Source organism: Cherax quadricarinatus, chromosome 70 (assembly GCF_038502225.1).
Source record: "Cherax quadricarinatus isolate ZL_2023a chromosome 70, ASM3850222v1, whole genome shotgun sequence".
In the NCBI taxonomy this organism is placed as follows: domain Eukaryota; kingdom Metazoa; phylum Arthropoda; class Malacostraca; order Decapoda; family Parastacidae; genus Cherax; species Cherax quadricarinatus.
Genome location: NC_091361.1, coordinates 17,180,022 through 17,196,670, shown reverse-complemented (window position 1 = coordinate 17,196,670; position 16,649 = coordinate 17,180,022). Strand labels below are relative to the sequence as shown.

At 42.7% G+C, this 16,649-nt stretch overlaps 1 protein-coding gene across 4 annotated transcripts in view; it reads left to right on the top strand.

Moving 5' to 3' along the window:
- The window catches only part of LOC128684524 (ankyrin repeat domain-containing protein 16-like), a 239,184-nt gene that overhangs the window by 110,183 nt on the left and 112,352 nt on the right, over positions 1–16,649 (top strand). Inside the window, exon 6 of one of the 4 annotated variants that reach the window (XM_070099920.1) lies at positions 5,208–6,468. The exons of 2 other annotated variants lie outside the window; for them this stretch is intronic. In XM_070099920.1, the coding sequence (XP_069956021.1) occupies positions 5,208–5,326 (119 nt within the window). In that variant the 3' untranslated portion in view covers positions 5,327–6,468. Of the gene's footprint in view, positions 1–5,207; positions 6,469–16,649 lie in introns of those variants that run through there. One more of the 4 variants, XM_070099918.1, reaches the window with a different exon arrangement.

The following is a 16,649-nucleotide window of genomic DNA, read 5'->3' as shown; positions in this document are numbered from 1 at the left end:
GAGAGATTGACTGGGAAAATCTGGAGCCACATGGAGGTCCCGAAACATGGAGAGCCAAGATGTTGGATGTGGTGCTGGAAAACCTCATGCACCAACATGTTAAGGACACTACCAGAGTGAGAGGGGAGAATGAACCAGCAAGATTAGACCTTGTGTTCACCCTGGGCAGTTCATGAGAGTCCCCTAGGAGCTAGCGACCACGTGGTTCTGTGCTTTGAATACATAGTAGAGTTGCAAGTGGAGAGAGTAACAGGTGTTGAATGGGAGAAGCCTGACTATAAAAGAGGGGACTATGTAGGGTTGAGGAACTTCCTGCAGGAGGTTCTGTGGGACAGAGAACTGGCAGGAAAGCCAGTAAACGAAATGATGGAATATGTAACAACAAAATGCAAGGAGGCAGTGGAAAGGTTTATTCCCAAGGGCAACAGAAACAATGGGAAGACCAGAACAAGCCTCTGGTTTACCCGACGGTGTAAGGAGGCAAAAACAAAGTGCAATAGAGAATGGAAAAAGTACAGAAGGCAGAGAACACACAAAAATAGGGAGATCAGTCGCAGAGCCAAGAACGAGTATGCACAGGTAAGGAGGGAGGCCCAGCGACAGTATGAAAATGACATAGCATCGAAAATCAAGACTGACCCAAAACTGTTGTATAGCCTCATCAGGAGGAAGACAACAGTCAAAGACCAGGTGATCAGATTGAGGACAGAAGGTGGAGAACTCACAAGAAATGATCAGGAGGTATGTGAGGAGCTAAACAGGAGATTTAAGGAAGTTTTTACAGTAGAGACAGGAAGGGCTGTGGGAAGACAGCACAGAAGGGAACATCAAGAGGGAATATACCAACAAGTGTTGGATGACATACGAACAACCGAGGAGGAGGTGCAGAAGCTGCTAAGTGACCTTGATACCTCAAAGGCGATGGGACCGGACAACATCTCCCCATGGGTCCTTAGAGAAGGAGCAGAGATGCTGTGCGTGCCCCTAACCACAATCTTCAACACATCCCTTGAAACTGGGCAACTACCTGAGAAATGGAAGACAGCAAATGTAGTCCCCATATTTAAGAAAGGAAACAGAAATGAGGCACTAAACTACAGACCTGTGTCTCTGACATGTATTGTGTGCAAAGACATGGAGAAGATTATCAGGAGGAGAGCGGTGGAACACCTGGAACGGAACAAGATTATAAATGAAAACGAGCATGGGTTCGTGGAAGGCAAATCCTGTGTCACAAACCTCCTGGAGTTTTATGACAAGGTAACAAAAGTAAAACATGAGAGAGAGGGGTGGGTAGATTGCATTTTCCTAGACTGCAGGAAGGCCTTTGACACAGTTCCCCACAAGAGATTAGTGCAGAAGCTAGAGGATCAGGTGCATATAACAGGGAGGGCACTGCAATGGATCAGGGAATACCTGACAGGGAGGCAACAGCGAGTCATGGTACATGAAGAGGTATCACAGTGGGCGCCTGTGTCGAGCAGGGTCCCACAGGGGTCAGTTCTAGGACCAGTGCTATTTTTGATATATGCGAACGACATGATGGAAGGAATAGACTCTGAAGTGTCCCTATTCGCAGATGATGTGAAGTTGATGAGAAGAATTAAATCGGATGAGGATGAGGCAGGACTGCAGAGAGACCTGGACAGGCTGGACCTGTGGTCCAGAAACTGGCTTCTCGAATTCAATCCTGCCAAATGCAAAGTCATGAAGATTGGGGAGGGGCAAAGAAGACCGCAGACAGAGTATAGGCTAGGTGGACAAAGACTACAGACCTCACTCAGGGAGAAAAACCTTGGGGTGACCATAACACCAAGCACATCACCGGAGGCACACATCAACCAAATAACTGCTGCAGCATACGGGTGCCTGGCAAACCTGAGAATAGCGTTCCGATACCTTAACAAGGAATCGTTCAAGACACTGTACACTGTGTATGTTAGGCCCATACTGGAGTATGCAGCACCAGTCTGGAACCCACACCTGGTCAAGCACATCAAGAAGTTAGAGAAAGTACAAAGGTTTGCAACAAGGCTTGTCTCAGAGCTCAGGGGAATGTCGTATGAGGAAAGGTTGAGGGAAATAGGACTGACGACACTGGAGGACAGAAGGGTCAGGGGAGACATGATAATGACATACAAGATACTGCGGGGAATAGACAAGGTGGACAGAGATAGGATGTTCCAGAGAGGGGACACAGAAACAAGGGGTCACAACTGGAAGCTGAAGACTCAGACGAGCCACAGGGACGTTAGGAAGTATTTCTTCAGCCATAGAGTCATCAGGAAGTGGAATGCCTAGCAAGTGAAGTAGTGGAGGCAGGAACCATACATAGTTTTAAGAAGAGGTATGACAAAGCTCAGGAAGCAGAGAGGGAGAGGACCTAGTAGCGATCAGTGAAGAGGCGGGGCCAGGAGCTGAGACTCGACCCCTGCAACCAAAATTAGGTGAATTACGTGAGTACACACACACACACACACACACACACACACACACACACACACACACACACACACACACACACACACACACACACACACACAAAGACAGGCAACACTCACATGGACAGGTAACACATACCCACACATAGACAGGCAACAAACACACCCACACACATGAACAGGTAACACACACACACACACACATGAACAGGTAACACACACACACGCACACACACACAGGGACATGTAATATGCACAGGATTCGTCCGGGACGTGTCCCGACAAATCACTTGAGGTGAGTTTTTTAGCGTGAGGCGAGGCAAAATTTTTGCATTCAAATGCATTAGTACGGCGGATTTTACGTAACGCGATGCCATTGTAAGGCGGGGGTCCACTGTACTCTGATAATTATACTTATGTATACCTGTACCTAAATAAACTTACATACTGTGCTGGTGTGCAGGTACACATTAAAATCAGTAAGAGTGTCTTATGTCTCCAGACATCATATTAGTAATGATAATAATAATCACCGAGTCTCATTAAATGTTGTATATTACGTTAATATACACATTTTCGTTAATCCATCCATGATATTTTTTCAAAATTATATAATAAACATGATACATAACATAAAAAGATGATAAATACACCTCACATTAGAATAAATAAACACAAATATGAGATGTTGTAATCAGATAACTTGTACAAGTGACGGCAAGAATAACATTTTCTCTAGTCTAACATAGGAGAAAATGCGTTACTGGGGGTAACTGTAGAAAATTATTCCTTAAGTATGTACGTAAGTAAGTTTATTCAGGTATACACAAATACAGTTACATAGATTATCATACATAACAGCATATTTGTAGAGAACCTAGGATAACCCAAAAAAGTCAGACAGAGTGACTTATTTCCATTGCCTTCACTCAGAGCGTCATTTCTTCTAAAAATGGTGTTACATGAGAATGGGAGTGTTCTTCTTTATTTATTCTACCGTATCAATGTAGAGACAACTTTTACACAATGTAACTTGTACACAAACCAGACAAGTACACTTTGTTTACAAAACTTACGTTCGCCTGGTTTGTTTACATAACTCTGCGCCTGTCCTCTCTCATGTACTCATTCTCTCTCTCTCATTTATTATTATCATTTATTATTAATCATGTCCCCATGCCTCACCTCTATTAATCACATCTCCAGGCCTCACTTCTATTAACCCTTTCACTGTTGCAAGCCCCTTTCTGAAACTGTCATTCTGTGTTGCAAAATTTTTGGAAAAAAATTATTTTTATTATGAAATGATAGAGAATCTTTTCCCGATGGTAATGACACCAAAAGTACGAAATTTGGTTGAAAACTCACGGAATTACGCTCCTGCGAAGTTTGCGGTCTTGGCGATTTCGCCGACTTTGAGCCCTGTTTTTGGCTAATTCCATTGTTCCAGTTGACCAAACTCATAGCTATTTCTTTAGAACTCCATTTTTTCTATCAGTTGAGTACAAGAAGCCGCCCATTTACTGATTTAAACTACCCAGTAAAGTCGTCAGAAATTGGCAATTTGGCCAATTTCACACAAATTAAAGAAGATGCCAATTTCAAAATAGGGTCCAGAATACACAATGTAGGCATTCTTGGCACAAAAATAACATATCCTCTGTTCATTAGTCACATCTCTAGGCCCCTCTTATATTATTACTATTGCTTTCTATTTTGATTTTTTATTCATACAAAATTTACTGTTATGCAGACTAATGCATTATTGTAAAAATGGTATAAATAATATCAGTGCACTAGTGAAAGAATATTAGACTCCCCAGTTGATGTGTATTGGACGTGTGGTGTGATTTCCTTACTCCTGAACATTGGTAAAAATCGAACATTTCCGCTACTTTGAGCTCAATTTCAAGGTCGTTTTCATCGTGAAACTAATCAAAATCATCTCTATTTCTGTAATATGTTTTCCATTTTATTATGAGAGACCATGAAAACGAGAATACAACGATAAATACTATACGAAAATACACCTCAAATTCGGCGTTTTAATCCAAAAAATGGTCAGAGTTTTTTTTTTCTCATGCACTGTGTACTGCAGGATTTTTTTTATGTTGTGCATACTGACCACACAGACCCATTCTCTCACATGTGGGCCTACCAGCTTTCTCCTGCTTGATTTGAAGCCGCTAGAATTTACGCATATTAATACGTCCGAAACAGTGGCGCGTAAGACGTATATATACGACCAAAACAGTCAAAGGGTTAATCATGTCCCCAGGCTTCACGTCTATTAATCACGTCTCCATGCCTCGCCTCTAATAATCACGTCCCCAGACCTCACCTCTGATAATCATGTCCCCAGGCTTCACCTCTATTAATCACATCTCCAGGCCTCACCTCTATTAATCACATCCCCATATCTCACCTCTATTAATCATGTCTCCAAGCCTCACCTCTATTAATTATGTCTCCAGGCCTCACCTCTACTAATCATGTTTCCAGGGCTAATCTCTATTAATCATGGCTCCAGGCCTCACTTCTATTACACCTGCCTTCCATTTTCAATTCATAATCACTTATTCATAAAGGATTTACTTATCTCAGGGATAATAAAATATAACAGGTGTTCTTATGATCCATTTGGTGCAGGTAACAAAACCAGGTTATGGGTTTAAAACTTTAGCAAGTATAACTCAAGGATTGATAAATATAAATGTTTGATTACTAGTTTCTTTTAAATTATTCATAGAATAACTATATTTTCAGCACTGTGGCTTGCTTGTGGATCACGGAAGAGAGAGTGTGCACACAGACTGAGAGATCTTGGAGCTAAAGACACAGCTGACCATAAGGGAACTCTTCCTTCTCATTTAATGCAAATCTGAAGATCAGATTTTTTTTTTTTAGGTAATATTTAATTATTCATATTTTCTACCACCACCCACCATCCATCCCCACCCCATCCACCACCCACCTCCAACCTCCACCCCCCCCCCCACCATCCACTACCCACCACCTACCATCTGCCACCTACCATCCACCACCTACCATCCACCACCAGTCACCTTGCCCCACATGACGAAGTAGGACAGGGTATGTGGTACTTTCACTTAGAACCCTCTTTCTGTCTGTCACTGAGACCAGGGGTCTCTTGAGGTAGTTCTGTGTCACGAGCTCGGCTCACTCGTGTAAGCCGTAAGAGGTAAATTTTAGCCTTGGTATGGGAGAATAGGTCTGTGCATACTATAAAAGAATACTGCCTCACATGGTGTATGATGGGAATGACAAAACTGTAACTGCATGTATGGTTTAAAATAGAAATTTTGCTTTGTTTTCTCTGATGTTATTTTATGGGTTTATTGGCTGTTTCTTGTTATTATTTGATAGAATGGACACAGTTACTGAGATAGTGATGATTTTGACTGGTTTCAGGACTGAAAGTAGCTTGAAATTGAGCTCAAAGTAGTGGATGGGTAAGGCTTTCCCTACAACCCTTACTATGTTTTGAGTTTTTAATAGGACTGATTCAATTATTGGGATGCTGTAAACCATGACCAGTGTTTCCTAGTTATATTTTATTATCTGAGAAATAGAGTAACTCTTCTACTTTTGTGTGAATAAGAATTCAAAATGGAAAGCAAGTGTAATATAAGAGAGGTCTGGTGATGTGACTAATGAACAGAGGAAATGTTTTAGTGCCAGGAATGTCTACACTGTTTATTATGGACTCTATTTTTAAATTGGTATTTTTTTTAATTTTGTGTGAAATTGGCCATCTTATCAAATTCTGATGACTTTATAGGGTGGTTGAAATAGTTGAACGGGCAATTTTTTTGTACTCAGTTAATAGAATGGAAGGCATACTAGCAAAACAGGTAAGAATTTGGTCAACTGAAACAATGGAATTGACTTATAAAAAGGACTCATAGACAGGGAAATCTCAGTGTAAATTGTGCCTAGATTGCTAACTTTACACCTACATAATTCCATAAGTGCTTCATCAAATTTTGTATTTTTGATGCCTTTACCTTTGGAAAAAGCTTCTCCACCATTTCAGATTTTTTTTTTTTTTTTTTTTTTTTTTTTTTTTTTTTTTTTTTTTTTTTTTTACATTGAGAACAGGTTTCATTTTGGGGGTTCTGGAGAGTGAAAGGGTTGATGATAATACTTCATATTTTTCATCTGATTGATTTCTTCTCTATTATAGGATCAAACCTTGCTAGCATAATCCCAACTTCAAATTCTTAGTCAAGTGACTACCTTACTAGAAATTACCAAAATTCACTATATCTAGTTACAACTAATCCTTCCAAAGTCTCACTTATTATAAGGTATTCACTGAAAAACAAGACAGGCAGCCTAAATAATTTGCCTCCACAAATGTCCAAAAAAACAGCTCATGTGCTGTCATCCATTATTGCATCTCTGTTAAACAAATCTATAGATTTTTCAACTTTCTTAACAATACTTTAGGTAGCAAGGGTTTCCTCAGTCCTCAGAGGAGGCAATCCAACTGAGGTAAATAGCTCTAGGTTAATATCCAACTTGCCATTACTATCTAAATTAATCCATAAGTGAGTTTACTCCTTCCTAGTGTCTCACAACATACTCAACTCCTGCCAGTTTACAACTTGCCATTACTATCTAAAATAATCCATAAATGAGTTTACTCCTTCCTAGTGTCTCACAACATACTCAACTCCTGCCAGTTTACAACTTGCCATTACTATCTAAAATAATCCATAAGTGATTTTACTCCTTCCTAGTGTCTCACAACATACTCAACTCCTGCCAGTTTACTCCTTCCTAGTGTCTCACAACATACTCAACTCCTACCAGTTTACTCCTTCCTGGTGTCTCACAACATACTCAACTCCTGCCAGTTTACTCCTTCCTAGTGTCTCACAACATACTCAACTCCTACCAGTTTACTCCTTCCTGGTGTCTCACAACATACTCAACTCCTGCCAGTTTACTCCTTCCTAGTGTCTCACAACATACTCAACTCCTACCAGTTTACTCCTTCCTGGTGTCTCACAACATACTCAACTCCTGCCAGTTTACTCCTTCCTAGTGTCTCACAACATACTCAACTCCTACCAGTTTACTCCTTCCTGGTGTCTCACAACATACTCAACTCCTGCCAGTTTACTCCTTCCTAGTGTCTCACAACATACTCAACTCCTACCAGTTTACTCCTTCCTGGTGTCTCACAACATACTCAACTCCTGCCAGTTTACTCCTTCCTAGTGTCTCACAACATACTCAACTCCTACCAGTTTACTCCTTCCTGGTGTCTCACAACATACTCAACTCCTACCAGTTTACTCCTTCCTGGTGTCTCACAACATACTCAACTCCTGCCAGTTTACTCCTTCCTAGTGTCTCACAACATACTCAACTCCTACCAGTTTACTCCTTCCTGGTGTCTCACAACATACTCAACTCCTGCCAGTTTACTCCTTCCTGGTGTCTCACAACATACTCAACTCCTACCAGTTTACTCCTTCCTAGTGTCTCACAACATACTCAACTCCTGCCAGTTTGGTTTTAGGCTGTAAAAGGTATGAATGAAGTAATTTTAAAACTGCTTGAACTACTTTATTCAACTCTTAGAAAAAATTAATATTTTTTGGGATTCTTCATAGACCTGTGGAAAACTTTTGATACAGTGAACCACAACATCCAGAACCTTAAACTAGAACATAATGGGGCCAGAGGACATATCCTTGCATGCCTAAAGTCTTAGCAATAAACACCTGTAGGTCTCCACCAGCGGTGTAGCTTTTTCAACTCGGCCTGTAAATGTAGAAGTGCCTCAAGGCAGTGTCCTGTGTTCTTGGCCCTTTGCTCTTTTTCATTTACATCAATGATCTCCCCAGTGCATCTCATCTTGAACATGTTCTGTTCTTGGATGACACAACTTCCATCTTCTCCCACTCAAATCTGACTATTCTCAGTGACACTCTCAATGATGATCTCCTTAAAATATCTATGTGGATAATTACTGACAGACTTACCCTTAATATTTGACAAAACCTACTACATATTGTTTGGAAACAGAGCTTCAAATATCCAATTAAACATATCAATCAGTGGTTCTCCTATTACAAGGCACACTGAGGGCAGATTTTTAGGTCTACACCTCGACTGCAACTTATATTTAATACCCTCATCCAAGATGGTCAAGAAGGTCTTCAAAATGATAGACATACTTTCTAATATACCCTTACCTGTGATATTTGTGCCTGGGGATCTGCTACACCAAATCACTTAAAACTACAGTGGTACCTCGGGATACAAACTTATTTTGTTCCAGAAGGCTGTTCAAGTGCTGATACCGAACGAATTTGTTTCCATGAGGAATAATGTATATTAGATTAATCCATTTCAGACCCCCAAAAATACCCTTATAAAAGCACTTACATAATTGTCCATGTTTTGAGCTGTTCATATCCTGAGGTACCACTATATTAATAACTTGACAAAAAGCTGCTGTGCAGATCGTCATCCATTCCATTGCCAGACGACACACTCGCCTATTCTTCAAAAGCTTGAACTTGTTTAAAGTACAAAATATGCTCTCATACTACTGTGCCTACTATATACAGTAGGGCCCCACTTTACAATGTTCCACCTCATGCCATTCCACTAATATGGGCATTTCAGATTATGACCCAAACTCACTGTCCAGCTCCCCGCCCACCTGACTCGCTAAAACAGTCACTGCGCACCATTTGGTTTGTTTACATTCTCCGTGAGCTCAGTGTGTCTCCATTATGTCTGGAAACTTTCCAAAATTTCAAGTTTTTTAAAGTTTTTTATTTTTTTTTATTAACACATTGGCTGTTTCCCACCAAAGCAAGGTGTCCTGAAAAAGAAAAGCTTCCATCATCATTTACTCCATCACTGTCTTGCCAGAGATGTGTTCACACTACAGTTATAAAACTGCAACATTCACACTCCTCATTCAGAGGGCAGGCACTGTACTTCCAATCTCCAAGACTCAAGTCCAGTCTGCTATTTTCCCTGATTCCCTTCATAAATGTTATCTTGATCACATTCCAACAGCACATCAAGTCCTAAAAACCGTTTGTCTATATTCACTCCTATCCAGCATGCTTGCTGGAAGTCCAAGCCCCTTGCACACAAAACCTTCATTACTCCCTCCTTCCAACCTTTCCTAGGCCAGCCCCTACCCCACCTTCATCTTCTACAGATTTATATGCTCTCCAAGTCATCCTATTTTGTTTCATCCTCTCTAAATGTCCAAACCACCTCAACAACCCCTCCTCAGGTCTCTGGATAATAGTTTGGTTATTGTGTATCTCCTTCTAATTTCCAAACTACGGATTCTCTGCTTCATATTCACACCACACATTGCCCTCAGACATGACATCTCCACTCCCTCCAGCCTTCTCCTTGTTGCCACATTCACTATCCATGATTCACACCCATATATGAGCATTGGTATAACTATACTCTCACACATTCCCTTCTTTGCTTCCATGGATAATGTTCTTTGTCTCCACAGACTCCTCAGTGTACCACTCACCTTTTTTCCCTCGTCAGTACTGTGATTCACCTCACCTTTCATAGACCCATCTACTGACACATCCACTCCGAAATTACACTTACACCCACCCAGATGACTGTAAACATAAAATTCCTAATATAGCTATTGCCTATTACAATGGACCCTCGGGTAATGACATCAGTCTGTTCCAGAGAGCTTTTTTTAACCGATTTTTTCATTATCCGAATTAATTTCCGCTATAAGAAATAATGGAAATCCAATTAATCCGTTCCAGACACCCAAAAGAATTAAACAAAATAATTTTTTTACATGAAATAAACATTTCCCTTCACAGAAAACAATGAGACATGCAGAATAAACAATACTGAAATGACACTTACCTTTATTGAAGATGTATTGATGAGTGATGAGATGGGAGGAGGGGAGAGGAGGGAGGAGTTTACAATTGTTTGGAAGGGAAATTCCCTTACATGAAGACTTCAGGTAACAAGTCCTTTTCTGGGGTTACCTCCCTTCTTTTTTTTTTAATGCCATTAGGACCAGCTTGAGAGCCACTGGACCCCTGTTGCACCATAACTCTGTCCAGAGAGCTCTGTTTCTGGCATCTCTTTAAGATTTCCCTAAAATGGAACACAACATTGTCATTTTAGATGTTGCCAGTACGGGCTGCAGCAGCTGTGTCAGGGTGATGTTCATCCATAAATGTTTGCACATAGGAAAGCAGGAACACTGCAACAGGCCTGTTGGCCCATACTAGGCAGGTTCTTCACAAACCATCCCACTAACAGAATTGTATTTGCCCAACCCAACTTTCAATGGTTCCCAAGCAATATGCTTTGATAATTTTATTCACTCATGCGCAAGTCCCAATCAAATCAAATCGTGTGTGTGGGGAAGTACCCTGTCTGGTATGTAGAGAAGTACCCTGGCTGGTATGTGGGGAAGTTTCCTGGCTGGTATGTGGGGAAGTTCCCTGGCTGGTGTGCGGGGAAGTACCCTGGCTGGTATGTGGGGAAGTACCCTGGCTGGTATGTGGGGAAGTACACTGGCTGGTGTGTGGGGAAGTACCCAGGTTAGTATGTGGGGAAGTACCCTGGCTGGTATGTGGGAAGTTCCCTGGCTGGTATGTGGGGAAGTTCCCTGGCTAGTATGTAGAGAAGTACCCTGGCTGGTATGTGGGGAAATACCCTGGCTGGTATGTGGGGAAGTTCCCTGGCTGGTGTGTGGGAAGTACCCTGTCTGGTATGTGGGGAAGTACCCTCGCTGGTGTGTGGGAAGTACCCTGTGTGAAAATTTTGTCTGGACTGCCTCCAAGTGAGTCGCCTACCCTGGCAAACTCTGTTGACACCGAGCTCTGAGGTCAGTACCTCAGCCTCACAAGTGGCTTATAGGACAGATTTTCGCAAATGATTGATGTTGCAAGAAACTCGCCTGCATGCATGTATAAAGGACTAACTTACTTGGTGTTGCAGCATATATCCTGATCTTCAACCTCCCTAAGCTTAGCCCCTTTGGACTTCCCCTCAGAAACCACGTGCAACCGGGAGCCTTAATTCCTGCAATATTCAATCGATATTAGTGACCTGCCTGCACCTCAGAAATTCCTATATCCAAGAGGGTGTGTATCCCCTAGTATAACTATGCAGACATGGACACTAGCTTCTAGACTGACAAGAGACGCTGGTACGTACTGGACATGCACTGCCAGCTGCACGAAAGGCCTACAGATCAACTCACTCACAATTTTCCCCAGACACTGGCCAGAAATCCTACAGAAAAGGTGGAGGTCTTGTCTTACTGTATGGGCCTGACGGAGGAGGTCATCTACTGTACATCGAGGTGCCTCTACCAGATTTCCCCAGGTCTCATATGTGAAGACATGTGGGGGGCACCGTCTGCTGATCATGGCACGTCTTGTCCAGGTGATGTCTGGTCATAGAAGAACGAGCTGATCCCTTCCAGACCCGCACCTCGTCATTCAAACTAGGGCTGCCAGTTCTCCCTAGCTAACTTAACCTAGTGTTTGCCTACATTATCGGCCTATTACTACTTATGTTAAGGTCTTAGGTCTACATTATTATTATCTACAGTTGCCTTAATAATCCTAATATTAGTGTACTAACAGTAAAACTACCTACTTCTTCCCTGAAGGGTAAATCTATAAATTAAAAGGTACCTGCCATCCACGCCAAACTGGGAGAGAATGTTTGTGTTTGGGGTTGGGTGTAAGGGCCACCCAGCTCAGCTGTTCCATAACGGCCATGCTGGGGCCCCTTTGTACGCCGTATCTGTCCTGCGGAACTTTAGGGACCAAATAAATTTTCACATCCTCCCGCCGGCGAAGGTAGGCGCTAAGTCTAAATCAAGTTCACCTTCTGCGAGCCCCCATGGCGGACCCTGGACACGAGTGCCGTCCGGCCACTCTCGTTGAGCAGACTCCGGTCTAACTTCACTCATCCAGTTTCCCCTGTGTGGACCTCTGGGGGTGTAAACTTGTTGGTTCCGGTTGTCTTAGCACCCTTTCCTTTAACTTTAACATCTTTCGTCTGTCTAGCCTTGACTGAGTGGCTCCGTACTTTCCCACCCAGTGGTCCACATGCCCTGGTAGCCTTTCCTCCCACAGATACAAGGTTCTCTGGATTTAATTGCAATCTATCTCCCTCTTTACGTACCCTGTAGAAGTGTTTTCCCAAGGTGGCCGAGTGTTCGTCACTCCCTACCTGGTTCATCGTGTATACTGGTATTCATTATCACTACTCCTTCAGCTATCATGGGGACAGCTTCTCTATCTGGCGTGGCAGGGAATTCTGGTGGAATCCTGCCGCCTATGATGTATCCTACTGGGGATCTGTATAAACCAATTCCTTCCTTAAACGTCCGTCGTGTAGACAGGAAGTCATCTATCTGATTGGCTCCCACCAGGATACCTACATTTCTGACTGTGTCAGTGGTAATTCCCTGGTCTGCCAGCTTCACGTCAAGGTCTTTCAATCGCTTAGCTGCTGCAGCAAGACCTCTCGCTGTAATTGCTCTGGGTAATGTCTCTACCACCAAGGCTGTAATGTCTCTGCGATGTCCACCTAATTTGACTGTGACATCCACCACATCATAAGATTTGGGTGGGGCCTGACTTATAGCCCCTCCCAACCTCATACTAACTTTCCTTGTGGCCTTCAACTTTAATTTAGCCACCAACTCCTTTGTTATCAAGGATACTTGTTCTTCTGCATCAAAGAATAATTGGGTTGTTTCAGACCTGTGCCCATTCACAACCTTTGCCATGACTGTAGGTAGGGCAGCACCTCCGTGATTCTCACTCGGATTAGAGACTTCACTCCCACTAATCACGCTGGCTACCATCTCAGGCTCAGACTCACTTTCTGTCTCTACCTGAGAGATATCCCTACTAGCCTGGGGTTCCCTTAAATTATTGGGACATAGTGCAGTATGGTGCTTACCTTTGCAACAGACTTGACACTCACTGAGCTGGGTGCCACAGTCTCTAGCGAAGTGTTCCCCACAACACTTGAAGCAGAATCTCAACTCCCTTAGTCTCTGTTGCCTACTGCTCAGTGTTATATACTCCGAGCAACTCATGCTAGAGTGTTCACCTTCGCAGAACACGCATATTCTGGCACGAGTGCCTCTGAGGTTCTGCTTAGAGGTTCTTGCCTTAGACACTTCTTTACCATAGTACACTCCAACGTTAGTCGTATGAGCTTTAGACTGATGTCTCGAGATCTTAGAGTAACTGTCTGGGTTTTTATGTGGTGATGGTGGTGACTCTTCTCTCACACCTATACTCAAATAAGAAACGAGATCTCCCAACCCTTCAACAATTTGTTGTATCGTGAACCTATTCGTCCGATATTTTAAGTGTAACTCATGCACTGTAGTGCTAGCCAGTTTCCTCTGAATCACCTGGCTAAGGACCCATTCTGAATCATCCTCATCATGCAAATCTCTGAAACTGTTTGTCAAGCTCATAATTTCAATACGGAACTTCTCTAGGCTTTGACGGTCATGTGGGCAAGCCTCTAGATCCAACAACCGATAAAGTATGGCCACTTTTATCTCTTCAGTGTTGCCAAACATGTCTTCTAATTGGTCTTTGGCATGTTGGTAATTAGTGTCAGTAATCTGGTAGTGCCGGACCAAGTCTGAGCTGTGACCGCAAATACTGCAATTTGACGGCATCTGACAAATCGTTCCTGTCATCTATCTGGGCTTTAAACCGATCCCAGAAAGCAATGTACTCAGTTAGGGTTCCGTCAAATGTCGGTAAATTCAACTGGGGCAACCTGGACAACATATTGACAGGTGTGCGGCTGTTTGGGGTACCTGCGGTGTACGACACCACACTTAGAATACTAGCTTTTAATGTACTTAACTTATCTTTGTACGTATTCATCTCCTGATGACAATCTACATCATCCTTAGTGAATTCGTCCAGTGCCTGCCGAAGACTACCCTGGGATTCATTATTGTCAATAGCCTGTAGCTCATATGCTGAGAATGCTTGTTCATAGGCTTCCCATTTTTCCCCCAAACGCTTCAAGCAGTCTTGCAAATCATCGCAGTCTACGTTACTGAGTTGGCAAGTAGCCTTGCACCTGTTACGCGTTCTGTTCAGATGCCCTTTGTATGCCACCACTGATCGTTTTAATTTTGCTAACACTGAACCAGACTCTCCTGAACTCCCATCTACTATTGTCGAGGTTTAATGAGGAATGTGACACTAATTGTACTTTACCCAGTCCACCCCACAGCACGTCACGGTGTTAGGTAAGAATGAACAAGTCTCAAGGCTCCTCAACAAGCTTAACAATTCCCTTTGTTATATTGACTCTACTCTGACTTAAAATGTACACTGTTAGCTCTCAAATCCCAATCAAAATGTGTATTGGTGTGAAAGCTTAACCTAGCAATTTCCTGTACAATGCCAGCAAATAATTACAGGACTTAACCTAGTCTCAGGTACAATTCACAAATCCCACATTAAAATGAGTCAAAGACAATGAAAATCACACAACAAAAAAAATGCAGTATACAAATTAAAATCACTTGGTTTGCACAAATAAATTCAACAATTCAACTTGTGAATCAGTAAATGAATAATGTATGTAAACAGCTTGGCCTAACTGTGCCCAGCTTACTCTGTCTAGCATGGATGGTTGGATAAGGTAAATCCTAACCTAACTAGTGTGCTATAGCTTAATTAAACCTGGCTTTAGAACTCTCTGTAAATAATAACTAGGTTAAATCTGTCCTAGCTCCTATAACTGTTGTAAATATTGCACAAGCCTAGCCTAACTGTGGCTACCTTGCAAATCCACTAAGTAATTAACACACAAATCTCCTACTCTGGATTACTTGTAATCACTGTAAATAATTAAATTCACAAGCTTCTCTAGCCTACCTGGCCTGCCTGTAAATTACTGCAAATAACAACTGTGTATATTCAGCTTGGCCTAGCCTCTGTGTAACTCTGGGCCTAGGTGTGCTAACTTAACCTAACTCTGTTAAACTGGTTCCTAACTGTGGCCTAGCTATGTTAATTTTAACCTAGCTATTCCACATCACGGTTCAAAGGATCACTTGTGAAAATTTTGTCTGGACTGCCTCCAAGTGAGTCGCCTACCCTGGCAAACTCTGTTGACACCGAGCTCTGAGGTCGGTACCTCAGCCTCACAAGTGGCTTATAGGACAGATTTTCGCAAATGATTGATGTTGCAAGAAACTCGCCTGCATGCACGTATAAAGGACTAACTTACTTGGTGTTGCAGCATATATCCTGATCTTCAACCTCTCTAAGCTTAGCCCCTTTGGACTTCCCCTCAGAAACCACGTGCAACCAGGAGCCTTAATTCCTGCAATATTCAATCGATATTAGTGACCTGCCTGCACCTCAGAAATTCCTATATCCAAGAGGGTGTGTATCCCCTAGTATAACTATGCAGACATGGACACTAGCTTCTAGACTGACAAGAGATGCTGGTACGTGCTGGACATGCACTGCCAGCTGCACGAAAGGCCTACAGATCAACTCACTCACAATTTTCCCCAGACACTGGCTAGAAATCCTACAGAAAAGGTGGAGGTCTTGTCTTACTGTATGGGCCTGACGGAGGAGGTCATCTACGGTACATCGAGGTGCCTCTACCAGATTTCCCCAGGTCTCATATGTGAAGACACGTGGGGGACACCGTCTGCTGATCACGGCACGTCTTGTCCAGGTGATGTCTGGTCATAGAAGAACGAGCTGATCCCTTCCAGACCCGTGCCTCGTCATTCAAACTAGGGATGCCAGCTCTCCCTAGCTAACTTAACCTAGTGTTTGCCTACATTATCGGCCTATTACTACCTATGTTAAGGTCTTAGGTCTACATTATTATTATCTACAGTTGCCTTAATAATCCTAATATTAGTGTACTAACAGTAAAACTACTTACTTCTTCCCTGAAGGGTAAATCTATAAATTGAAACCTCTTCAAGGGGGGCTCCTTGTTGTGGTGAAGAGGCTCTTGGTCTGAGGAATCAGACCTGTCGGTCTCCTTCCTCAGACCGAACCTAATTACCCCCCAATCCCCCCTCCTTATCCCATCCTCCCCTTTTTCCTTTCCTTCTCCTTCTCCCCACCCCTCCCTTTTGCCCTTCCTCTTTTTGGCCTT